This window comes from Lissotriton helveticus, chromosome 7 (genome assembly GCF_964261635.1).
Source record: "Lissotriton helveticus chromosome 7, aLisHel1.1, whole genome shotgun sequence".
In the NCBI taxonomy this organism is placed as follows: Eukaryota; Metazoa; Chordata; class Amphibia; order Caudata; family Salamandridae; genus Lissotriton; species Lissotriton helveticus.
This window is the reverse complement of record NC_136068.1, coordinates 596265928-596293625: the sequence shown is the minus strand read 5'-3', so window position 1 is coordinate 596293625 and position 27698 is coordinate 596265928. Positions and strand designations below refer to the sequence as shown.

Genomic DNA, 27698 nt, shown 5'->3' with positions numbered 1-27698 from the left:
CCAATAAAACTTGATCTTTGACTGCGACTAGAAGACTACGTGTTTCTGTGGTCCGGAACAAGGGAACTCAGAGGTCTTCGGGTGTTATCCCCTGACACCAGCGGGTTCCTAAAAACCCGTTACCTCAGTTGGCGCCCAACTCGGGGCGATATCAAGCGGTGACGGTCCAATCCAGATGTTCGTGAGGAGCTTCGTGTGAAAATTCCGGAGGACGGCCAGCCACTTCAGCGACCCCTGTATGTCGACGTGGTTCCGAAGGTCTTTGCTGCGAGGTTCCCCGCATCCCGACGGCTACGAAGGACTGCTGCCCTGACTATCGCCTTGTTTTGGACCCAGTGATCCTTGGTAGAGCGAAACGATAGACGAGTCTTCTAGCGACGTCATCGATCTTCAAATACTTCAGTTAAGTATAAGTGGAGCGTCTCCTAGTCCTTAGTTTGTTCTTAGTTTTTGGTATCCTTGAGATACGACTTGATTTGGAACTTGCAAGCCCCAAAGCCGAAGGACTCGTGTATTCACGAGAAATATCGTAACAGATAATCCGTTGAAGTTTGAAGCTAGACTAGTGAGCGAAGATGCCTGGTTTTAGCAGACTTGGAAACTTGTTTTGTCTTGGTTGTAGTAAGGACTCCCGATTGGAGGATTCCTGTCCGGTCCCTCCAATTGGAACTCCAACGTATGAACTCTATGTAAAGCACGGCGTAGGTCCTATAACATATAACGAGGTATGGATAAAATACACCCGCAAGGATGGTGTTTTAAAATGGCCCCAATATGGTAGTTTCGACCAAGAAATATTAGATAACTTGGAGGTCAAATTGTTCAAGAAGAAAGCCCGGCCGGCGATGTTTGAATCTTTCCGCTTATGGCGCAAAGAAGCCAAACAGAAAGAAATAAGATTAGCAAAAAAGAATAAAAGAGGTATGTCAATGGTGCAAGCTGCCGTTGCATACAGAGATAATGAGGAAGAGCAGGAGAGCGAACAGATGTTTAGGAGCAAGAAGCTAGCGATAGATATATGTTACCCGATGTTGCCAAATAAGGGACAAGGTCAAAAGGAAGGATCCATTAATGTCCCACCTATTAAATTCTCCGCCACCCTATGCACAAAATGCCACAGCACCTCCGCAACCTTTCGTTGCACCTTTGGTAGCTGTAATACAGGCTCCTTTACCGCACTCACCGGCTACTCTTCAGCTGGCTCCTGTTTCTTTGGCACAGCCTCCTCAAGGCTCACCGATCACATCTACTTCTCCTACCGTCCCTACTAAAATTTCGCCTAGCGCACCTTCTAGTCTCTCTGATACTCGTTCTACGAACATTTCTGTTTCTGCTTTGCGTGACTCTGTTCTACTACCAGCTATTCCTTCATTTTCACCTTCCGTCTGGCATAAAATGGCCAGCATTGTTACTAACTTTCCTTCACCACTTTTTCGGTCGCCTAAAACGACCCCTAACACGGAACGAAGACAATTACGAAGCCAAATGCCTGTTTATCAGGAAAGGGAAACATTGAATAAGTTAGCACGAAATTGGGCTATGGATACAGCGAGATATGATGTAGTCTGTCATGAACGTTTTCCGTCAATGGGATGAACCAACGCAAAGATACGTCTTTGAGCAGATGTGTGTTTTCCTGTGTGAGGATTTGGAAGATAATGGTCAGAAGAGCAACCTGCAGGAGTTGTGTAGGTTACGATTTAAATTTGGGGAGGGTATGATAGTTGGTCCCGACGTTGAAAGAGCAGTAGAGATATTATCACATCGAAGTACAGGTGGTAATTCTGGGTCATCCTCTGACAGTGGTACGTATAGTAGGACAACAGCGAGACAGTACCCTATGAGAGAGGTTCCTCCGGTTTGGAGGGAAGGTGATGCAAACGCCGTTCCACCGGTTCTGCCTCATTTCCAGCGTGTATGGGTACATGTCCCCTGGAAAAGATCCGAAGTTTTAGCGCTCAAGCAGACACTACCCGATCCCCGTAAAAACCCGACTGGGTATTATAAGGAGTTGTCCCAAACTGCAAGCTCATGTATAATGAATTTAGCGGATATAGACATGTTGTTTGGGAACATTGTTCCACTTCCTTTATGGAGTAAGATACGTCGTACGGATCATGACCAAGAATTAGGTGACTCATGGGCAAACATTGCGACTACAGATGCTAGACAAGTCGGTGGTTTCAAGCCTGAGCCGTTGATAGCTGAACTTCCTGGTAGAATTATTGCATACATGAAGACAATTATGCCTGAAGTACGTGTAAACTGGGACAAGCTATCCGCGTGCAAGCAGAAGAAAGACGAGAATGTGTCTGACTTCTTTACGAGATTTGAGGAAACCTTCACTGACCATAGTGGTCAGGATATGGCTACCGAGGGTGGCCAAAGACTGTTTGTAGACAAGTTTGTACACAATTTGCTTCCTGAATTGTGTGCTAAACTAAAAGACTCAAAGTGCTTGGGCTGTCTCTACGTCAGCGCAGATTCTAGCAACAGCCCAGTACTATGAAAATAGGCGTAAAGACGAATTAGACAAGGCAGACAAAAAGACGAAAGATTTGAAAAATAAAGTTCTTCTCCAACAGACCTATCAGCCTCGTATGGCTAGCCAGCCTAATTATCAACAGAATCAGCAGTACTCTAGAGACGCGCGAGGAAACGAGCTTTCCCATCAGCGTCCTACGTATGGCCCGAATCAATGTGCGTATTGCAAAGAAGAGGGTCATTTTAGGAATAATTGTCCGGCTCTTGCACGACGTTTAAACGGTGCACAAGGTGTAAGGGGAAGAGGTGTTCAGCATGCCTCTAGAGGTAGAGGCCGTGGAAATTTCACTCAGAATAGAACTTCTTTTCCACCTCAGAAATCCATGAATAGCTTTGATCAACAGGGTAATTCATCGTCCAAGTCAGCTCAGTACTATGCTGACGACTATTACACCGAACACGACAATGAGGGTAACGATCGCTAGGACAGCCACGGACAAAGAGAGGGAGTTGTTTCAGTTCCAGTAGATCAGGATGGACCTTATGTCGAGGTAATTACCTCAGGAGTGTCAGAGCCATTTCTGCTGGATACTGGTGCTACAAAAAGTTCTATTATGCACTCAAAACTTCCTGGCGCACCTTTGTCTGGCGAAATGAATGTCTCAGTAGGCTTCTCTGGCGCCCCTGTTAGAAACCCGATCTCTAGTCCTATTTCCCTTTTTGTTGGCCCCTGTGAATTAGAAGCACCCCTCATTCTTACAACAGGTTGCGGTGAAAATTTGTTAGGATTGGATTTGCTAAAGAGGTTGTACGCGACTTTGTACTGTTCTCCCTCGGGAGTACAGCTTACTTTAGGGAGAAAAGTCATTTCTCCAATGTACTTGTCAAAAGAAGGTATCCCAACCGAATTGTCATCACTTCCAGATATACTATGGGCTAATGGTTCCAACGATGTAGGTCGTTTAGAGATAGCACCGTATGTCATAACTTTGAAAGCAAACGTCAGATTGCCACGTATTCCCCAATACAAAATTTCTAACGACTGCGAACAGGCATTGTTAACGATCGTTTATGATTTGATCGATAAAGATGTTATCGAGGAAACAACAGGAAACATTTGTAACAGTCCAGTTTTACCGGTCTTGAAACGTACTGATCCTTCACAGCCCCTGTGTATAGGTTTGTGATTGACCTCCGAGAAGTAAATAAGGTAGTTATACCGCAGTTTCCAGTCGTCCCCGACATTACTGCTTTATTGACAATGGTTCCAGCTTCAGCAGCTTGGTTCTCGGTGATTGACCTGAAGAACGCTTTCTTCAGCATCCCGATCGCCGAAGAGAGTAGAGACCTTTTCGGCTTCAATTTAGGAGGACGAAGCTTCCGCTTCAAATGCGCTCCTCAAGGCTACTACGAAAGTCCATCAATATTCAGTCAGGCTCTGAAAACACAACTAGACACAGTTGTACTGCCAGATGGGTCAACACTGATTCAGTACGTAGACGATCTACTGATCGCTGCAGACACTGAAGAGATTTGCAAGGAAGCTACGTTGTCGCTATTACGTCACCTATGTGACATGAAGCACAAAGTCTCCCTTTCAAAACTGCAATTTTGTCGACAAGAAGTAACCTACCTAGGTCACATCTTATCGAAGGAGGGAAGGAGACTGACACCAGAAAGAATACAGGCAATCACAGAACTAAGAGCCCCAAGGACACAGAGAGGTGTTCGAGCTTTTTTGGGCATTCCATCGTACTGTAGACAATGGATACCGAATTTCTCACTACTAGCCAAACCCTTACTGTCACTACTCCGCAAAGACACGCCTAAACCTATGCCTTGGTCTGAAGATTGTCAGACGAGTTTCCGCGATGCATTGTGTTCGGCTCCTGTGTTGGGAAACCCCAACTACAGTAAGCCTTTTACATTGTATGTCCACGAAAAAGAAGGTTGTGCATTATCAGTCTTAGTGCAACTCTTTGGGGACAAACAGCGCCCATGCGCGTATTTTTCGGCAACTCTGGATCCAGTGGCTAAGGCACTGCCAAGTTGTCTAAGAGCAACAGCCGCAGCAGCTGTCTGCATTCGACAGTCTGCTGGATTAGTCATGAATAACACTTTGATCGTTATGGTTCCGCATGCAGTAGACATTTTACTAAATAGGACAAAGACACAACACCTTACTAGCGCTCGACTATCCAGTTACGAACTTACCCTGCTAGCAAGTCACATCCATATAAAGAGGTGTGATACACTCAATCCCGCTACGTTATTACCCATCCCGACAGAGACCGACAAGATTGACAAGCATGACTGCTGTTTCAGGACAGAGGAAGAGACAAAAGGGAGAGTAGACTTACAGGACACTCCCCTTCCCGAATGCAATGATACTCTATGGGTTGATGGTTCATGTTTTAAGTTGCCGAATGGTGATACGACTACAGCATATGCCGTAACGACGTTACACACCATTGTAGAGACTGCACGCATTCCCCACAGTTCTGCACAAGCTGCAGAGTTGATAGCGCTTACTAGAGCATGTGTGCTGGCGAAAGGAAAGCGAGTGAATGTGTACACTGACAGCCAATATGCCTTTGGTGTGGCTCACAGTTTTGGGAGATTATGGCGTGAACGTGGGTTCCTTACGTCCCATGGTGCAAAGATACAACATGGCCAGCTAGTCAATGAGCTCCTTGAGTCACTCACCTTGCCCCTACAAGTCGCCATTATAAAATGTAGTGCACACAGAAAGATTCAGGACGATGTTGGCCGTGGGAATGCATTTGCAGATGAGGTTGCGAAAGGAACTGCAAGGAACACAATGAGTCGGATGTATGTCATGGGTCCCGCTAGATGGATTGCTGATGTAGGAATGTGTGAGGACACCATTGAAAGCGTAAAATTAATACAAGCCGAGGCCACTGAGAACGAGATGAATGAATGGAGAGAAAGCACAGGTAGATTGGATGCGAATGGTTGTTGGGTCGAACTATCGGAACACCAGCGATGGTTACTACCTAATGCATACGTACTTGCAGTGGTAACGATGGCTCACGGAATGGCACACATCAATTCGAGAGGAATATGTAAACTATTGGCCCCAGTATGGCAGAATAGCAATATCCCAAAGTACGCAGAAAACGTGGTCAGAAAGTGTATGGTATGTTTGAAGTACAATCCCGGTAGGGGAACGCCAACTCCAGCTGGTCATTTTGCGCCTCCAACGTACCCGTTCGAGGTTTTGCAGCTAGATTTCATCCACATGGAGAGGTGCAACAACCTGAAATACGTTCTCGTTGTTGTTTGCGCCTTTTCAAGGTGGGTGGAAGCGTACCCCCTTAAGGATAACACCGCCTTATCGACTGCCAAAGCCCTTGTCAAAGAGTTCTTCCCTAGATTCGGTATGCCTAGAATTGTCTGGAGTGATAACGGAAGTGAATTCATAGGATGCGTGATGAAGAGAGTGTGTGAGTGTCTAGGCATACACCAAAAATTCCACGCTGCAAATCACCCCCAATCAGCTGGATTAGTAGAATGCTACAATGGCACGTTAAAACTCAAACTAGCCAAAATCCAAGCCAGTACAGGTCTTTCATGGCCTGATGCCTTGCCTCTAGCACTTTTGTCAACCAGGACGACTGTCCACTCCAGGTTAGGACTTAGCCCCCATGAAATCGTGTTTGGCCGCCCAGCCAACGTCTGGGGCGTGCCAAGACCCAAGAAACTGAGCGAGATAGAGCACCCCGTACTGCTTGACTATTTGTGCGAATTGACAACTAAATTGCGTGTTTTACACAAACAGGTTCACAGTTCTTCTCCACCAGCCTCTGACGATCCAGGTCACCTCATCGAACCCGGTTCATGGGTTTTGTTGCGGAATTTTCAGCGCACCAACAACGGACAACCGAGGTGGACCGGACCGCACCTAGTACTACTTTCAACAAGATCTGCTGTTCGGGTTGAAGGCCAGAAAAACTGGGTACATGGGACCCACTGCAAACGGGTCCCTCTACCCCTTCCATACGACCGGTGGGTCAACAAAGGACTTGCTGACTCTGAGACAGAATCCGTACCTCGCTTCATCCCTTTCAGCGATGCCCGTTTGAAAGAAACTAGTACTGAAAAGGAGAGTGATCATATTTTGCAAGGACTTGTGTCACCATCTATGCAATTGGACACTACTGAACCTGAAACGCTGTTTGAAGATCACACCGTACCTGGGAAACGACGATACGACCTGCGGTCTAAACAAAAGAACTAATAAAGTGTGATCTAATGTAATTTCCTTTTCCCCCTAAGAACTATTTTTGAATTTTCAGCTCTCTCGTCCCAAGGGAACTAGCTCATTTTTGATTTTTCGAACCGCCATCCGGTTCTGCTGCTAGGGTCGCGGTTGAAGTCTGGGGAGTGCAACTGGGAAGTTCTAGGTCCACGGTTCTGATTGGTCCACGGGAGTTACCCCGGACTGAGCAGAGCGCGCTCCCTGGGAGAATCCATCAACCACTGCGGGCAGCAACTAGAGGATGGAGTTTCCAAGGGTAGAGAGACCTGTCAGACTCACGAACTTTGAAAAACAATTATGCACGATACTGTCCAGAAGAAGATTCCTGATATGTGTTTTAATGTTATGTAGCACACTTGTTTTTTTTACTAGTTATATGCTATTCGTTTTTAAAGTTACCTTTTCGAATGACACCCAGACACCACCTCCTCCCACTATTTCTCCACACTACTTTCACCCTTTACCTGAACACGAGTCTGCCCGAAGACTCGAATTTGTAAACAACTTTCATCCAGCTTCTACACCAACACCAGTCCATAATGAACACGTCAAACTGTTGGATATGCGGACTTATGCCACACACAACCGATAAGGGAATCCCATACTTCATTTTGCCCTTTAGCTACTATGGTTCTCTGTGGGCTTTCCAGACCCTGTTCTTATTCGCCCTAGAACCATACCCGACCCGTTCCGCTGCGAGCGATTCCAGTAACAAGGCGCTAATCGCAGGGATAAGGAACATGAGTAGGGATATCGACACCTATCTGACAATGCCCAAAGATGAACTGAGTCCCTACTCCCGTTGGAACGTGACCAAACATGGGGTTTACCTGGTCAAGAGCCAGGCAGCAAAGAAATCTCGCCCAGTTTGGATAGTTCCCCACCGAGGTCACTTATGTTTACAGGGTATTGGTAGGAACCCCACAGCACAGTTAGGAAAGAGCATTTGCACGGAAACATATGTATTTGCTTCCCGAACTTCCCCGATACTCTTGGCAGCTAAAGGCACGTATTTCGTTTGCCACGACCAAGCCTACACGTGGTTGCCCCCTGATTTCTCAGGTACATGTTTTATTTCATTTCTGCTGCCTCCTACCTACACGGCCCGAGCAGATTACCACCGGACAAGGACAGCTAGAGGTGTCGTGAGTAAAGACGACACCGCGGGTCAGGAATTCGCTGACTTCGCAAAGGGTTTTCTGCCATTTTGGGGGCCTATGGTGAACAGCAGGAATATTCGCCAGTTAGCAAGGGTAGTTGAATCCGCCGTCACTACAACGGCCGGAGCACTTGGCAATTTGACAACAGAGCTTCAGTCGGATCGACTTATGACCCTTCAGAACCGAATTGCCTTAGACATTATACTCGCCGATCGTGGTGGTGTGTGTAGAGTCATCCAATCCAGTTGTTGCATTTTCATCCCTGATAACGCACCAACAGTATACCAGGCCATCTCCAAACTACACGAAATATCTGGTTCCCTTCACATTGAGAAAGGGGATTGGTCCCTGCTGGGGTGGTTCTGGGAACTGATCACTGCCTGGGGATGGAAAACTTTGATTTTCATTGGGATGATCTTGGCACTTCTGTTCATGTTTTGCTTGTGTATACAGTGTGCTCCTGCACTATGTGGCCTTTGTGCTACCTCGTGTGTACGGAAGCCTGTGTCACAGGACGAGCTGAGTAACAGAATGATGCTCCAGCAACATCTCCACGAATTTCTTCATACCGATTTGGACTCAGATTAGCATGAGTTATTGCCTTATATGAGGGCAAAAGGAGGGTCTGTGGTTCCCAAAATCCAGACCCTGTGGTTTTCCCGATATCGAGGTCCAATACCCGTGTCACAAAATCTCAACGTAACGAGACGATTTTAGTGTCTACGAACCGATAATGATTAGGACATCATTCCTATGTATTTGCGTTACAATCGAGGGTTGCCAACACCCCTAAATCACAGTTTCTGTCCCATCCCTTAAACTCCATTTTGTGAACGGCATCCATCTTGCATCTTGCCCTCATGATAAGTCAATTAAAGGTCGAGCTTGATCCAAATAGACACGTCCACCTTTCGTGACTTTCCCCTGACCTGTCCCAACTGACTCCACTGTCTTCGGCCAAACCTGTTTAGGCAGCTCCTCGCCCAGTGGCCGAATACGATAGCATCTACGCATAACATTCCACGAACCATTCACTACATACAGCCCATGTTTCCTTCAAACACGCACCTGTCCCCGTATCTTGTTTATGGCCCTTTTTATGGCTGGGTTGTACCTTCCTTTATTGGTGGTTCATCGATATCTGATGGGAGTTCCCGGTCCAACTGGGTAATCTATCAGCAAACTGGACATCTAAAATATGGGCTTGCTTACATGACTTCGCTCTTTGTATTGTTGTAGAAATATGTGTGTTGCCATACCATAAACTCAAGAATTCTTGCTTGAAGCCATATATTTGATATATAAGGAGACGGCTGGTTCTGTGAAAACGAACAGTCTCTCAAGAACCTACTCTCTGTGTGGTGTACTTCTGGGACACGTGTTACTTGGTAGCTACCAATAAAACTTGATCTTTGACTGAGACTAGAAGACTACGTGTTTCTGTGGTCCGGAACAAGGGAACTCAGAGGTCTTCGGGTGTTATCCCCTGACACCAGCGGGTTCCTAAAAACCCGTTACCTCAGAAGCCTTCGGATCCGAAGAAGTCTTCGGACTCTACACCAACATCGAAGCCGAAGGAACACAAAAGCCCTTCTACGGCTCCAGATTACAAAACAACCACAATCGTAACCAATAAAAATTGGCACCAAAAGCAGACAAAGTCCAGGAAGAACTGTTCCGGTCAGATCCTATAGATACGAAACAAGACGTTACATATTGACCCTTAAACAGGACATATTGTTAATGTTCCAGCAAAGAGGAGAAAATACGATACCTCACACTCTCCTGAGGTACCTGTGAAGAAAAGAGACTTTGCAACCTCACCTTTAAGACTCTTCTCCTGTTCTTCCTAACAAACCTTTGTCTCCTACACACTCTGCTATACACTCTCTCCAATACTTCCATACTCCCCCTTACCACCACAGGATGAGGATGATCTAGGGTTCAGGGGTGGACACGACAAGGATCCTTTAGATGATCTTGATGATGACATTATTCCACCACAGGATACATGGGATGCTTACAACACTCCCACAGATCTTCCAGACGTTCCTGAAACAGATGTATACCCATCTAAGCCATCCCCTCCAGACGACAATATAGGTTTTAGTTAACTGATTAATACGGCTGCGAAATATCATGGGGTTGAGCTGCATTCAGTCTCCATGGAAGAGGATTTCCTACTTGATACATTTGCTCAGCCACAAAAATCAATACAGACATTACCTATGCTTAATGGTGTCATTAAATATGCCAGACATATTTAAAGATCCTGTCCGGACCAAGATTATCAATCCTCGGATTGATAAAAAATATAAACTTGCCCCTAACGATCCAATTTACATTAAAGGACATATCTAGGGGCCACAATAGACACTTCCAAAGCCCTTGCATACCCCAATCCAATCAGAATAGCCAGTATGCAAACCCTCATAGCAAAATTTCATCCCCAACACTCACTACCAGCTTGAGTGTTTATGCAACTAATAGGAATGATGGCCTCTTGCATTCTCATAGTACCTCACGCAAGATTCCAGATGCGCCCTTTATAACAATGTTTAGCACGTCAGTGGAACCAGGCTCAAGGTCAACTTTCAGATCTGGTGTTGGTGGACAGCTGCACACATCGCTCTCTGCAGTGGTGGAGCACACAAAACCTTTCCAAGGGGCGGCTGCTCCAAGACCCAGTTCCACAGATAGTGCCAACAGCGGACGCATTGCTCATGGGCGGGGGAACTCATCTGTTAAGCCATACAATTCAGGGCAGATGGACCCCTCAACAAAAAGTGCTCCACATCAATCACCTGGAATTACTGGCAATCTTTCTAGCATTAAAATCATTCCAGACACATCTCATCAACAAAACTGTCCTTGTCCGCACCGACAATATGACAGCAATGTATTATATTGAAAAACAAAGGAGAGAGCAAGGGATGGTGTTCACCTAAAGTGAACGGAGAATACTCCTATTCCACTGGTCAAGGACTGAGTCAAACAAAAAGAGGAGTACCACCAAAGGGGAAATTGAAGGTTTTCTGCAGGGTGGGTTTGTTGGCAAAAAAGGAAAGAATTCATCCTTTTGTATAAAACCCCTCACTCACCAACCTAGTGGTGACATGCTTCATCATCGGGGTCCACCCTGGTGACCTAGCGTCACCAGGATGTGCTTCGACACCTGTAATACAGTGGAGCGGGTTGTGACTGTAGGTGCAAAAAAAGTGTTAAAAATTGTCCTGGTTTAACTCAAAACCTAAATTTTATTTTAAAGTAACTGGACAATGTTAAAAAGCAGTGGCGAGATACTGGTAGGGAAGTTACGGCCAGTGTATCTCTATATGTGTATTTGTGGGTTGGTCAACATGTTTCTACCATATGGGTTAATACCGGGTATTCCTCAGGACCAAAAACAGGGAGACGGACGGTATGGGCCCCCTAAAAGGCGCACCCTATCCTGAACCCCTGTGTACCTAATGGCAAATGGCCAATAGTATTAATGCTCTGTCAAAATGGACGAGCATGGGTAAAAAGGAGAGACTTAGTTTGAGGCTCATAGGCTCATCATGCAGTGAAAACATATTAGTTTGCTGGTGAGGTAAAAGGCCATTAACCTACTTCTACCGTCCTCTGCTCGGCTAGTCTTTCCTTTTTGCCAACAAACCCACCCTGCAGAAAACCTTCAATTTCTCCTTTGGTGGTACTCCTCTTTTTGTTTGACTCAGCAATGTATTATATACAAAAACGAGGAACACATTCTTTGCAGCGTTATCGAGCGCAGCGCATATGGACACCACCCCACAAAAGATATACCTTCTAGCAGAACATCTTCCAGGAGTACACAATCAGATTGGGGATCTGCTCAGTCGTCAGACACAGCACATCCACGAATGGGAACTTCATCCACCAGTTCATCCATTTTTCCAAATGTGGGGCCACCCAGACATAGATATGTTCTCCAGACACGCAAACGCAAAATGCCCAACATTAGCCGCCAGGTATCCACAACCATTGTCCAAGGGCATTGCGATATGGATGACCTGGTTGGGCAAATTTGCGTACGTTTTTCCGCCACGCCCGCTCATTCCATTAGTAGTGCGAAAACTCAAACAGTCTCTCAGGATGATCCTCGTTGCTCCAACATGGGTCCGGCAACCATGGTTCACAACACTCCTAGATCTCTCAGTAGTTCCACACCAAAAACTGCAATTCTCCCCAAAGCTTCTTACACAGAACCATGGAGAGATAAGGCATCCAGATCCAGCTCAACTAAACCTAGCAATCTGGCTCCTGAAGTCGTAGAGTTCGGTTACCTCAACCTCCCACCGGACTGTATGAACATTATTAAAGAAGCTAGACGCCCTACTACTAGAGCTTGCTATGCAGCCAAATGGAAAAGATTTATCACTTACTGCAACAACAACAAAATTGACCTACCAGATGCTTCAATTCAAAATATTATTTGCTATTTACAGCATCTACAAAGATGTAATCTCACTTACACACCCATAAGATTACATCTTGTTGCCATTGCAGCTTACCTACAAAACCGACATCATTTGTCATTGTTTAGGGTACCTGCTATCAAAGCATGTATTAGGGCTTTAAAAGGAGAATTCCTCCCAGAATCCCACCCTCTCCAGTGTGGAATATAAACTTTGTCTTTACTAGGCTCATGGGTCCTCCATTTGAACCTCTGCACAAATGCGAACTGCATTTCCTTACATCGAAAGTAGCTCTCCTTGTCACAATCACCTCACTCAGGAGAGCAAGTGTGATTCAGGCTCCAACCAAAAAAAAAAATTCTTACAAATGAATCAAAACAAGGTGGTTCTTATAACAAATCCGAAATTCCTTCCCAAAGTCATCTCTGCTTTCCATCTTAATCAATCTGTGGAATTACCATTTTTACCCCCAAAACCAGATTCTGTAGCAGAGAGAGCTCTTCACACACTTGATGTCAAAAGAGCTATACTTTATTACATTGATAAAACTAAACCTTTTAGAAACACAAACCAACTGTTTGTAGCTTTCTCTCCACCTCATAAAGGAAACCCCATCTCCAAAGCTGGAATTGCCATGTGGATTGTCAAATGTATTCAAATATGCTACCAAAAGGCAAAAGGCACTTTAACATTATCCAGTATTTGGGTGTCTTTCATAGATTCACATGCCTGAATCATTCCCCGTCGTCGAGACGGGAGCCTCCGGTAAATAAAAAAGTAATGTCCTATAGACATACATAGAGAAAATAGGCCCAAGGGTCTCCCCTTAGTGGCCTTTCCTTGTCCTTATGTAAAAAGGACCAAACTCTTACAGTCAGCCAATCAGCTCCGACCTCCCTCTAGGACCTCCCTGGGAGGAGCCCCAGTCCCTCAGATTTTCTACCGCACGTTGTGCTAGGGAGTCTCCAGCTTGAGCTCTGCTCAAGATTACTTATACTCATCTAAACTTTCTTCAAAAGTGATTCCTCGCTCTCAAACCTTCAAGGATTCTTCACTACACTGTTTGCAGTAAGTGGCTTCTTTCCACAAACTTCTTCCATGTCGGAGTCACAGAAGAAAGCCCTGTTCAGGGCCTGCTCTTCCTGTGGGAAGAAGAGGATCCATGTGGATGATAAGCATGAGTTATGCTTGTACTGCCTTTACCCAGATCATGTCTCGGACAACTGCAGGATCTGTAGGTCTTTCCCTAAAAAGACTGTGAGAGACAGGGAAGGACGCCTTCTCATCTGGCTGGACAGGCTGAAGGTTAGAGACAATCTTGAATCTTCTGAGAGCAGTGTTTCCAAAAGCTCAGAAGTCTCTAAAAAGAGGCCTAGGGTATCTTCCCCGGGCCCCTCAGACACTCCTCCTAAGAAGACAAAAAAGTCTTCAGAGGCGAGATCTACGTCATCTTCAGTGTCTGTTCAGGCTGATCACACCTTCAAAAGACCTGCTCCATCGTCTACCAGACAGACCCACAAAACAACCTCTGTCACTACCACTGTGTCGACGACATCAGCGTCATCGCCTTCAGCATCGACGACGACGACTACTTCCTCAACATCATCAGGTAGACCTGTTTCCTCTATTATATTACTGCAATCGTCGTCGACGACGAAGACCCTGTCGACGACGAGAACCACACCATCGACGACGGCATCGTCACTGACGAGCCCACCGTCGTCGAAGAACTCACAGACGAAGACACCGTCGACGGCGGGCTCGCCGTTGACGAAGGTACCGACGACGACAACATCGTCATCGAAGTCGTCGACGACCAAGGTACAGTCGTCCACGCAGTCGACGAAGACACCGTCGACGAAGACCCCGTCGACGCCGACACCGTCGACGAAGACACCGTCGACGAAGGGACCGTCGACGAAGGAACAGTCGTCGTCGACGAAGGGACCGTCGACGAAGGAACCGTCGACGAAGGAACCGTCGACGAAGGAACCGTCGTCGTCGACGAAGTTACCGTCGACGAAGGGGTCGTCGTCGACGACGAAAGAAGACTCGTCGTCGGAGATGGCATCGGAACCATGGAAAAAATCCGACCTAGTAGAGATGCCGACCCTCATGCCACCGCCGTCGACGACGCACTCGACGTCGACAGGAACGCATGCTGCGTCTAGCAAGTCTAGAAAAACGCAAATTACCCCGGAAACCACGTCTCCGAGCAAAGTGGAGATGCAACCACCTCACGACATCTTCCAAAGTGAGGAGTCCGAAGAGGATGACCACTTGGGTCCAGCTACCTCCATCTCGGACCTCAACGTCAAGTGCCAAAGCACAGATGAGGAGCAGGAGGACCTAACTTTTCAGGAACACTCCATCCACACTAGTGTCCGCACGGAGGTCACCCCCATGATATGCCTGCCGGCAACTCTGGTCAATGACCTGCGGTTCCTTGTGCAAGACTACAAGCAAAGATTCCCGGATGCGGACAGTGGTCATCAGACACCGGTAGACCATACACCAGCGTCTGCCCCAAAACGGTCTCAAACTCAACCCCAACCCCACCGTGAGACCCAGCCTCAGGTGATGGACTCCTCGGACGACGACGAGGAGGAGGAAGAATTGGAGGAAGGAGAAGTCCAGGAAGTCCACTCGGTCCACTCGGACCAGGATGGAGATAACGAATATGGAGATGACGAGTATGTAGCGCCATCCCCGGCTTCACCTGAACCGCGACAGGCGGATTCGCCACCTGTGGACATAGCAGGCTTCCACAAACTTGTGGAACGGGCAGCGAAGAGATTCCATATGGTAGTGGAATCAACGGAAACGGACTGCTTCCTGCATGACTTCAAAGAGCAGACACAAAAGGCAACCAAATCTATTCCAATCATAGAGTTCTTGTGGGAACAGGGCAAGAAATTGATGCTGACACCCGCTTCCGTGCCTGCGGTTGTTCTGCGCCTGGACAAAAAATATAAAGCTCCACTTAAGGCGGCGGCTTGCCTCAACGGGCACCCAAAACCTGACTCGGTGGTCACGCAGGCGGCCCAGAAACACTCCCGCAACCCTTCCTCCCCACTGTCCGCTCCTCCGGACAAGGAAGGCAGGAAGCTGGACACGATAGGGAAGAGATTCACGTCCACGTCGGCCATGAACATCAAGATCGCAAACTCCATTGCCTTGTTGGGGCGCTACAATCGCCAACTCTGGGAGGACATAGCCCCATACCTGAAGGAACTGCCTGATGCCGTAAAGGGGGAGGTCAAGGCTCTCCTGTCGGAAGGTCAATCTTCGGCGGCGGAAATAATTGACTGCGCGATAGATGCAGCCATGACTGGCTTCCGTCGACTAGCCGGAGCGGCTGTGCTACGCCGTCAAGGATGGCTGAAGGCGACGTCGTTCCGCCAGGAAGTGCAATTGAAGGTGCTGGACATGCCCTTCGACGGCCAGCATCTCTTTGGGGACAAGATCGACGAGGCACTGCAAACTATCAAGAAGGACACCGACACTGCAAGGGCGCTAGGCACGTTACAGTCCCGGAACCAGTCCTTTCGAGGGAACCGATCCAGAGGTCAGTCCTCTTATCGCGGTTCCTACCAGAACTGGTCCTCGTATTCCTCTGCCAACAAAAATCAGTACCAACATAAACAACAACAAGCCCGTCAATCTTCATACGGACGATCTACCTTCAGGGGCAGGAATTCCAAAAGGGGCACTGGCGGACGCCAGTGACCGATTACTCCAGCCAGTCCCACCACCCTCTACATCCTTTCAAATTGGAGGAAAGCTGACCCATTTCCTCGACAATTGGCAACACATCACCACGGACCGATGGGTTCTCCAAATTATAAGATTCGGACACTCTCTCGAGTTCACGTCCCGACCTCCCAACACACCTCCCAAAAGGCGGACGCACAAACATCTACGGCTCCTTACCCTAGAACTCGCTATAATGCTACAAAAAAGAGCAATCGAACGAGTTCCAGCATCCCAGAAGGGGAAGGGGTTTTATTCACACTTCTTTCTTGTCAAACAGAAAGAGGACAAGTGGAGGCCCATTCTAGACCTTCGGGCACTCAATGCCTTCCTACGGAGCCAATCGTTCAGAATGGTGACGATTCAAGAAATCCTGGGCACTCTCGAACAAGGAGATTTCATGACATCCTTAGATCTCCAGGATGCCTACTACCACGTCCCCATCCTCAAGCGTCACAGAAAGTTCCTGCGGTTCGAGGTGGCGGGCCGACATTATCAGTTCAGAGTCCTACCATTTGGCCTCAAGTCCGCGCCGCGGATCTTCACGAAGTGCCTAGCTCCGGTGGCGGCATATCTGCGTCAATTGGGTCACCAAGTCTTCCCTTACCTAGACGACTGGCTGGTGAAAGCACCCTCAGCCGAGGACGCGGCAGCGTCCTCCTGCACCAATCTTTTTCAGAGGCTAGGATTAACCATCAATCTCAAAAAATCCTGCACCACCCCTACGACAAGGATCACCTTCCTAGGGGCTGTCCTGGACACGAAGTGCGTGAAGGCCTTTCCCTCGAAGGAGAGGGCGGACAAGATACTATCTCTGGCCACGGCTGTGGCGACAAAACCATACATCAAAGTGCGCACTTACACATCCCTCATGGGAATGATGTCTTCGTGCATCCTCCTTATCCCTCACTGCCGTCTCAGGATGCGCCCATTGCAGGAAGCTCTCGCAACCCAATGGACCCAAAGCACTGGCTCTTTCGAGGACATTGTGCAAATCACACCAAAAATGTCCACAAGCCTAGCTTGGTGGAGGAATCGAAAAAATCTGAATGTAGGATTACCGTTTCTCCTTCCGGCGACACCTCTGGTGGTCACCACGGACGCCTCCTTGGAAGGATGGGGCGCCGTTCTACAAGATCTTCGAATCAGCGGCAAGTGGGACCCTCAGGAAAAACTGCTCCACATAAATCTCTTGGAGCTGAGGGCGGTCTATCTTGCTCTACAGGCATTCCTGCCACGCATCCAGAACTCCCCAGTGCTCGTCAAAACGGACAACACCACGACGATGCACTACCTCAACAAACAGGGGGGAACGCGTTCGCTCTCTCTATCACGCGAATCGCAGAAAATCTGGAACTGGCTAGTGTTACACGGGATCCAACTCAAGGCGGACTATGTCCCCGGAAAAGACAATACTATCGCGGATGCCCTGAGCAGGCAAAGATCCCTCTCCCACGAGTGGGAGCTGAGCGACAACGCCCTGGACCACGTCTTCTCTCAATGGGGAGTCCCGAACATCGACCTGTTTGCCACCAAAGACAACGCCAAATGTCCGCACTACGCAAGCTGGCATCCCCAACAAGGGTCTCTGGGGAATGCATTCTCCATCGGATGGTCCAGCGTGTTTGCGTACGCCTTTCCTCCGTTTCCAATGATCCCGAGGCTCCTCAGGAAGATGAAGGCGGAACCATGTACCCTAATCCTGATTGCCCCGTTCTGGCCGAGACAACACTGGTTCTCGGATCTACTTCGACTTTCCATCAGGTCACCGATCCGTTTGAGGCAGCACCCGAACCTCTTAACAATGTCCAACGGTCAGGTGCAACACCCGAACCTCCAATCACTCAAGTTGTCGGCCTGGCTCCTGAGCACAGGGAGTTCAGTGGACTAAATATCCCGCAGGACTGCAGGGATATCTTGTCGAAAGCGAGAGCGGATAGTACAAACAAAGCCTACTCTCTCAAGTGGAAACGGTTCTGCATGTGGTGTGTGGATCGGGATCTAAGACCACTCTCAGTCACCCCTGAACAAATACTACCGTACCTGCTGCATTTAGCACAGTCAGGCCTGGCACATGCATCCATAAAGGTTCACCTCGCAGCTATCTCTAGATTCACTAGGACTTTCACAGGACCTTCACTGTGGTCCAGTAGACTAGTCAAACAATTCCTGAAGGGACTCTACAGATCCTTTCCGAGGCCTCGGAAAGTCCCTCCGACATGGCAACTGAATCTGGTACTCAACCAACTCATGAAAAGTCCGTTTGAACCCATTCATCGAGCATCCATCAAACACATCTCCTGGAAAACAGCACTCTTGCTCGCTCTAACATCAGCCAGGAGAGTTAGCGAGCTGCAAGCTTTGTCCATTCAAGAACCATATCTGCAATTCAGACAAGACAGGGTAGTGCTGAGACCAAACCCTAAATTCATACCTAAGGTCCCTTCGGACTTTCATCTCAACGAGCCAATTGTCCTCAGGTCCTTCTTTGCAAATCCGTCCACAGCAGCGGAAAGAGCGCTGCATTCTCTGGACCTTCAGAGGTGCCTAAAATTCTACCTGGACAAAACTAAGGCTCTCAGGAAATCTTCACAGCTGTTTGTGGCATACAGCAGACCAAGAGTGGGCCTGCCTCTCACGAAGCAAAGCATCTCCAGGTGGATATCCTCAGCGATTGCATTCTGCCACGACAAGGCCGGACGGCCTTTAACTGAACATGTTACTGCTCACTCCACCAGGGCAATGTCCACGTCCGCAGCATTGTTCGCTGGGGTACCAATCTTGGACATTTGCAGAGCGGCGACTTGGAAGTCACCGCACACTTTCTCCAGACATTACTGCCTGGATATCGAACTTCAGAAGGATGCGGCAGTGGGCCAGGCAGTACTTCGCCATCTCTTTCAGTGATGTGACCCTTCCTACATCCCGCCATCCAGGTATGCACGTTCCTTGCTATTGTGATGTTACTGTTATGCTGTCCACATGTTGTATGACGACACATGCATTGTCTACTGTGACTACAGAGCATTTCCATCACGCAGGTGCATATCTGATTGCTAGCTATTCTGATTCAGGCATGTGAATCTATGAAAGACACCCAAATACTGGATAAGAAATGCGTTACTTACCTGTAACAGCAGTTATCCAGTATTGGTGTCTTTCATAGATTCACATGCAACCCTCCCGCCTCCCCTGGAAGGTCTCACATCCCTCTCTAACAATATTACGCCAACCTAGTTGGGTGCGTACGAAAATCTGAGGGACTGGGGCTCCTCCCAGGGAGGTCCTAGAGGGAGGTCGGAGCTGATTGGCTGACTGTAAGAGTTTGGTCCTTTTTACATAAGGACAAGGAAAGGCCACTAAGGGGAGACCCTTGGGCCTATTTTCTCTATGTATGTCTATAGGACATTACTTTTTTATTTACCGGAGGCTCCCGTCTCGACGACGGGGAATGATTCAGGCATGTGAATCTATGAAAGACACCAATACTGGATAACTGCTGTTACAGGTAAGTAACGCATTTCATTCACCCTAGAGCACACTCAACACACAAAATAGGGGCTTCCATGGCCTTCTTAGGGAACATTCCTTTGGATGACATTTGTAAAGCACCAACCTGGTCTACAACACACAACTTCACCAAACATTATTGTGTAGATGTGCAAGCAAAACAACAAGCTTCTGTGGGCCAGGCTATTCTTAAAACACTTTTCCAGACCTCTGCAATAGAGGTGACAACCGTTAAGGGAGAGCACTGCTATACAGTCTATGCACAAGTATGTATTCTGCAGCACATATGCCTCGAACGGAAAATGCTACTTACCGGTATGCATCTGTTCTTGGCATGTAGAGCGGCAGACTCACATACGTCACTGTCAAAGCAAGGCATGGCAAGATGGATTTATGCTGCCATTTTGCTATGCCACTTTAATCCTGACTGTCCCCCCATACATTGACTACATCAGCTCAGTCAGCAAGAGACATAGCAGCCATAGTGGCTCTGTATTCTTGAGTTCCATCATCAAACATTTGTAGAGCTGCAATATGGAAGAATCAAAATGCGTTTCTGACACTATACTCTGGGTGCAAATAACCTAGATTCAGCCATTGAACTTGCAGTCATGCATCTCGTTTTTCATATAATATTCAGATAAGCCTCATGCACATATTCGTATATATTCCATGTTCTAATGTCATAAAAATGTTATACTTTTGTTATGTATGGACAGGGCCACTAGAGTTATGTGGCAGGTCGGGCCAAATTATGCGGCAAGGTTGAGTAAATTATGCTGCAATATAAAGCCAAATCTGCTGTATAATGCAGCACATTTTTTAATAGTATGTCGGTATTTTGTACTTTTACACTTAACACTGTCTGGACATTGAGTGCACCTCATTAGTACCAATTTATAACCTAAATATAGCAATAAGCGTTCAATCTTTGACCGACCACTACCTCAACTCTATGACTTCTATAATCAATGAGGCCGCCCCCTTGCAACTGAAAAGAGTCTCCACTAAGAAAACCAACACATGGTACGATGGTAGACTCAACGAAGATAGACGGGCCATGCGAATGGCAGAGCGCACCTGGAGATCAGCCCCTTCGGCACTGCACCTTAAAACTCTGAAGGAAAAGAGAAACGCCTACTTTAGGAAAATCAAGCGCACAAAATCAGATTTCTTCAGCCTCTGGCTCGACCAAGCAAAAAACCGACCAAGAAAACTGCTTGAACTAATCAATACACAATCCAAGGAACCACCCCAACTATCGCATAGCACAATAGGCGATATTCCATCCTGTGAAGACTTCTCTGCTTTCTTCAATCTAAAGACTGATAACATAAGGAAAGATCTCCTCAATGACCTAAACCTTTGCTCCAACCCCCACAGCATAACACCCACTGAACCAAAGAACAATGCTACATGGTCATCCTTTGACACCTACTCGGAAGAAACAATTAACAAACTGCTCACCACATTGAAACCTTCCAATCACCTCACAGACCCCCTTCCTGCTAACGCTGTAAAGGACTTCATCCCACTACTCCTCCCACTGTGGACCAAAGTTATTAACAGCTCACTTCAACAAGGACGCATCCCCGACACCCTCAAAGTTGGACAAGTCACACCTATACTCAAGAAACCTACAACTGACCCTACTGATCCAAACGATTACCGTCCTATTACCAACATTCCCACCCTTGCCAAACTGTTGGAAAAATGCGTACAACTCCAACTAACGAAACACATTGATCGGTTTGATCTCCTCAACCCTCATCAATCAGGCTTCCGAGCAGGGCACAGTACTGAAACTGCTATTACACACAATTGATGACGCCCTCCAAATCCTAGATCAAAACGATACCTGCCTCCTCATCCTTCTTGATCTGTCCTCAGCATTTGACACAGTCAAACACGAGAACTTACTCGAGTTGTTAAACACCAGAATGGGTCTATCTGGGACTGTTCTCAAGTGGTTCACTTCCTTTCTACATAACAGGTCTCAGAAATTCAAGAGCAACAACTTGATGTCCCCACCAGTGCCTGTAACATTAGGCGTCCCACAAGGATCTTCCCCATCTCCAACATTGTTCAACCTGGTCATGGAACCTCTCACCACCTTGTTACAAGCATCTAATGTACACTTTCACATGTACGCAAACGACACCCAACTATACCTGAAATTACAATCCCCCAATGACATCAAACTACTGAACTCAACGCTCAGAAACACACATGGCTTGCCGATAATCACCTCAAACTCAATGCTCTGAAAACTGAGTTCCTTCTGATCTCACCTCCCGCGAAAAGCTCCACCTCTCAAACCTGGCGTAAACACCTAACTGCACTCCATGTCCAACCTACCATCGTGGATTCAGCGAAATCTTTAGGCATAACACTCGACGCCAATCTCAACATGCAACGGCATATCAGCAAGGCAACTAAGGGAGCTAATTTCCAAATCAATACTTTGAGGAAACTTAAACCCTTCCTCCCAGCCAAGGACTTCCAAATTGCAGTACAAGCCCTAGTCATGCCGCGCTTAGACTACGGTAGCGTCGCCCTCTGCGGACTCCCCCTATCTACAACTGCCCCCCTGAGAGCCTCTTTGAACGCTGCAGCGAGACTTATCACTGGATCAAAAAAACACTCGCATATTTCCCCTGACCTAAAATCCTTGAACTGGCTGCCTTTTGAGGCCAGAATACATCTGAAAATTGCATGCATGACTCAAAGAGCTATACACCACAGCTCACCTGGCTACCTCACTCAGAAGCTGACAATTTCTGGTGGCTCAAGAACCACTAGAAGTACAAAGAATCTTCTGAAACCTCGTAGATTCCGGAAGGAAAAAACATATAAGCGCTCCTTCTCAGGAATGGCACCCAGGATCTGGAATTCCCTCCCTCCAGAAACCAGACTTATCACCTCCACTACATTCTTTAAGAAAGAAGTGAAAGCTATCCTCATGGCTAAATTCACTTGAACTTGTACCTTACTTTGGAACTATTTGAGACTCCTCACTATTTGTAATATTCGTTTTTCAGACTGTCTATTTGTATTATTGGTTTAACTGATTGTTTATGCTCCCTCTTGTATCTACCCTATTTTGCTACTCATTTACTACCTTCAACTATCCTTCGCTCAAAAGCGTGTTAATTGCTCTCTTGTTTCTCCTACCCCTTGTTGTAAAGCGCTCTGATATCTGCAAAGATCTTGTTCGCGCTATATAAAACTCTCAAAATAAATAAGTCAACCTTTGGAAAAGATCTTCTACTGTGTGGTAACACATGCTGCTGCATTTTTAGTAACTTTTGAACCGTTTGAGCTAGAAACAAAACATTTTTTTTGTTAATCTGCAGATTAGGCAGTAGATGGTCAATTATGTGGCAAATTTATAATTATGCGAAAATCATGTATGTGAATCTATATAAGATCCAGTGTTGAAGAAATCCATTACGGACCATCTTGGTATTTTCCATAGTCTCAATGACCCTGCTGCCCGTTCAGAGGACTCCTTTTTGTGTCCTTTCACATGTTTTTGCTGTAGAAATCGGAGTTATGGAAATCTCTGGTAGGAGCGTTGTCCAAATGCACTGTCACTTTGACTGAAGTGTGGATGACAGGGCTACTAATGTGCATGGTTTTTACCTTAAAATTATTTGTACTGCTGTGGAAGTCTTATGAGACTTCAATGCTTGAAAAATATACTGTATGAGTAACGTTTTTCTTCTCTGCACAGCCTCCCGCAGCTCCTACAAGTCGAAATTATGCAGAGATTCGGGAAAAGCTGCGGTCGCGCCTGACCAAGAGGAAAGAGGAGATTCCTTCAAAGATGACGCGAGGCTCCTCGGGGGAACCAGCTGTTGATCACCGAGATGTAGACCAGCTCCTGGACTTCATCAACAGTGCAGAGCCCAAGCCCATTAACAGCGCAAAAGCAGCTAAACGGGCCCGGCACAAGCAGAAGAGGAAGGTGAGAACCGACAAATGAAGAATCAACTGGGCAGATTCAAAATTATACATCTGAGGAAATCATTTGGAGCTCATTGACCCTCTGCATAACTGTACTCTCAGACAATTGGTTGGGTGAGCAAATTGAAACTCTGTGCTTCTTTGTGTAAAGAATACAACAGTACTGAGTCTCTGTGGCCTGTAAGAATAGGTGGTTCGCAAAATGGTAAAAGTATTTTAGTCCCAAAAGGTTAGGCTGAAGAGTGCCATCCTTTATCTGTTTTAGTAGTAGTCTAAAACAGGTTTCTCCAACCTGTAGCTTGTGAGCTACCAGTTTGTCCAGCTACTTGTGAGTACCTCTCCTGTGTGCAGCCCAGCTTACTAATATAGAACCTTTTGTTTGTTGAATTATTATATGTATACCAACATTAAAACACATTTATTCAAGACTAGAAAGTGTGCATTTTCAGAACTGATAAGCTGATGTTTGGAGAAAAATTGTCTTCAGTTCAAAAGGTATTTGAGTTTGACACATTTATTACTCATTCTTTCCTTTTTGTGCCAGGGTGATTGTAGCTATGGCTTTTATGCATTACCCGTGTAACACTTCCATTCAAATTGTTGAAGACTTTTTTACATTACTGCTCAAAACCATGCCTAGTTCACTGATTTGATCACAGCCAACAATCGTGGATGGGGCGGTCATTATTACTTTAGTAATATTAATAGATGTTAATGATTTTAGTTCAAAGTAAATGGCTCTTATTACACAAAAGGTTGGAGACCCCTGGTCTAAACGGTGGCCTATGGGAGACTTGGCTTGTGTAACTATGCGTGGAATAATAGCCTAGAAATCCGGTGGTATTTCCTGGGTCTTGTAGAAGTGCACAAGTGTGTGCCCTATCATAGGTATCCTCGCTGTTTTTTTTTTTTTTGTGAGGGTGGGGGGAGTTAATTAACATGTTCAGGCTTTTAAAAAGTACAAGAACAGTAAGTTCAAGCCACCCGACTGGGAATATTCTTCTACTTATAATGGTATTTTTGGAGCTTTTGCAAGAAATCACTTAAAGTAAGGGTGCCTGTTTATGCGGATTTTATATAGAGGTGCTTAAGAAAAGATGCTATGTGAGTGTATGTTTGTGAGGGCTATAACTCCTTAAATATAACTTTTGAGTGTGTTAGCTCACACTTAAGAGCGGATTCCTTTTGCCCCATCCTTGCTAATTATAGGCCTGGAATTTGCAGATGACACGGCTGATCTGTTGGGTATTATGTAGTCTACTTGTCCTCGAGCAATGACCTGCAATTTTCATGGTCCCTAGAGAATTTTTAAATTATTTTAACAGTTGCCTCTTTCCTTGGGTTGCCATTCTAATGTGTTATTTCCCTGTTTCAGGAAAAAGAGAAGGCACAGCTGGAGGCGGATGCACAACGACGATCTGAGCGTAGCCCCCCAGTGGGCCAGGATATGGAGCTGCAGGAGGATGAGAAGCTGCTTCAGTGGCCCCAGCTGGAGCTCGATAGGGTGAACAGCTTCTTGACAAGCCGGCTAGAGGAAATCAAGAACACAATCAAGGATTCCATCCGTGCAAGCTTCAGCGTATATGACCTGAATCTTGACGTGAATGATTTTCCCAAGAAGGCTGCTGTATTGGAGCAGAAGAACATGCTGTCCCATATCAATGGATGCTCTGATCTCTCTGAAATTGACCTGGACCTGTCGCCCCTAACTTTGGGATCCTCTAAAAAGCAGATGACCACTAAAGAAGATGAGGTAAAGCAGGAGCCATGCACAAAAGTTCCAGGCAGCACTCCTCTGCCAGAGCCTGAAAATGGAATGGTTAAGAGACTGAGTGCGGTGCCAAACCTTTCCAGGATGATTCGTGTGCAGTCGCAGCAGGGGTCTGACATAGTGCAGGCACAGGAAGCCTCAACTTTGCCATCAGCTATTCCAGAACCTCAAGAGCCTGCACCTCCAGTGCTTCGGTCAAAGAAGAGCAAGAAGCAGAGCAGCTCATCTAAGAAAAGTGAGTCCAATAAGTTGGCTAATGAGGCAGCACGAGTTGAAAGTGTTGTCCTTTGCAACCAGACCTCACCAAAGCTTGGACCCACCCCAGTTGTGCACCCAGGCCATGAACACACAGATAAACGAATAGAGGGTAGGACCAATGGGCGGGGACAGACTCAGAGCAGCGCCCCCAGGCCGGAAGTAGAGAAGAATATAGACTATAAAACCCTGCGCAGTTCTGAAGTTGAAACTGCTTGTGAGAGAGTGTCTCAAAATACAGGGGGAGCACCAGCAGGGTCTCCACAGCCGAAGGGCAAGAGTCGGAAGAGCAAGAACCGGTCCGGTAAAGGCCAGGGTACAGTCGGTGAGTGACAAGCCTTCCTATAATGCTTTGTGCTTGACCTCTACTCGTCTTAGCATGTGTGTTCGTGACTTTATATTGCTCAAGGTGTTTTAATTGAGCAGTTAGGAAAAGCTCAATTGGTCTCCAAGAAGTTTGTTGAGTAAAATATCTCTAATCCCATTGTATGATTTGCTAGCTTAATTTTCTATGCCACTGTATATTGACCAAAACATGAATTGTGTACCTCAAGGCCTGAGATCATTTTGAGGTGCAATCCAGTTATCTGAAAGCTTTGTTTGGCACAGAAATGCTTATCCTTTCTGAACAGCAACAGCACACCACACTGCTGTTGCACTTCAGATGCATCTTTGTGTATAAAAAGAAAAACTGTTCTTGCCTTAAATTGCAAACTGGGATTAGAGTCGAAAAGCACCTGGATTAGGTTAAGCATCCAACATGTTATTAAACAAAGATGCTCTGCACCCTGATTAAAATGGTGGGGTTGAATCTCCTACACCCAGGAGTTAAATCAAGGTTGTTTGCTTCAGCTTTTTTTAACCTGCATTTGCACGGCTTGATGTGTTTAGGCAAACATCCTTAGACTGCTGTATGGCAGGTTTAGTGAAGTGCTTCTGAGAAGTTTTAATGCTATCTAAAGAAGTACAGGTACTACAGAAGTCCTCCTATCTTGCATAGCTACTAACTACGGTTGCACAAGCCAAAATAAGATGGTCTAGGCCATGCTAAACATGTTGTCACTTCAAGCCAAGGCTGAGACTCCCAGTGGCTTTTTTGTGTTAAACATGCTTCTACATCCGGTAAATGTTGTTCGGGAGGTACACAGTATACTTCCACTCCACCTTCACTATTGAACCATAATCACAGAAAGCTGTTCTGTTGATCATTTCCAGTGCCAATACCCCACACTTTCCCGAACCAACTCCTTCAAGTTCTCCATGCCCTCTTCTATCTTTCTGTTGACCGGCCCAGTCTCTTAAGTGCAATAGAACAGTACCTATCAACCACAAGTGTAAAGAATTTAAATCTTGGTATTCCCTATGAGGCTGAAATTGGGAGATGATGAAATGCCCGGTTAACTCCGGGTTGGTATCTTTCAGCAACCTGGATTTGATCCTTATTCTAAAGGATGATTATTGGCAGATGTTTGATCTGTCAGCACTACCAATAAAAGACCCTGCTCCTTTCTTTTTATAATCACTGGAATCAGCTTGCTGGGTTCAGAGATTCCTTGATCTACAGGACTGCAGCCATTCTACCTTACATGTCTTTTTTTTCTTTTTTTTTATAAAAGGCCCATAAAACATTAACATTCAGTAAATATGTAGGAGACCATGGCTGTTGGGCTGTTATGCAAAAGGTCTAGAATTGTCTTTTCCATCGTTGTGCTACAAAGCAGATATTATTAAAATGGTGATTAATGGAATTTAGCCTAGGATGCACGTTGGGCGGAGACCTTGCTGTTATCTGGCCATGGAGCATATAGATCTGGAACTCCATGTACGTAAGCAGGAATTTTAGACTGTAAAACCCTTCCTCTAAGCGATCAGAACAAAAGCAGTCAAAATTAAATAAAGACTGTAGATTTGTCTTTCACTGTATAAGGGAAATCTGTTGCAACCAGTTACCCACTCTCCTGACTAAATCACATTAGCAATTTGTGATTGGGTCATTTTTCACGTCATTCTTAACTCCATCATACCTGTCATAATCTCAGTACGTCCCACATAAGTAGTGGGATACTTGGGGTCAC

General features: G+C 46.4%; 1 protein-coding gene across 1 annotated transcript in view; it reads left to right on the top strand.

Annotated features, from left to right (window-relative positions):
* FAM193B (family with sequence similarity 193 member B) overlaps positions 1–27698 on the top strand; it is a 201323-nt gene that overhangs the window by 130779 nt on the left and 42846 nt on the right. Inside the window, exons 7-8 of the mRNA XM_078652769.1 lie at positions 23365–23598; positions 24973–25948. Coding sequence (XP_078508895.1) covers positions 23365–23598; positions 24973–25948 — 1210 coding nt within the window. The remainder of the gene's footprint in view (positions 1–23364; positions 23599–24972; positions 25949–27698) is intronic.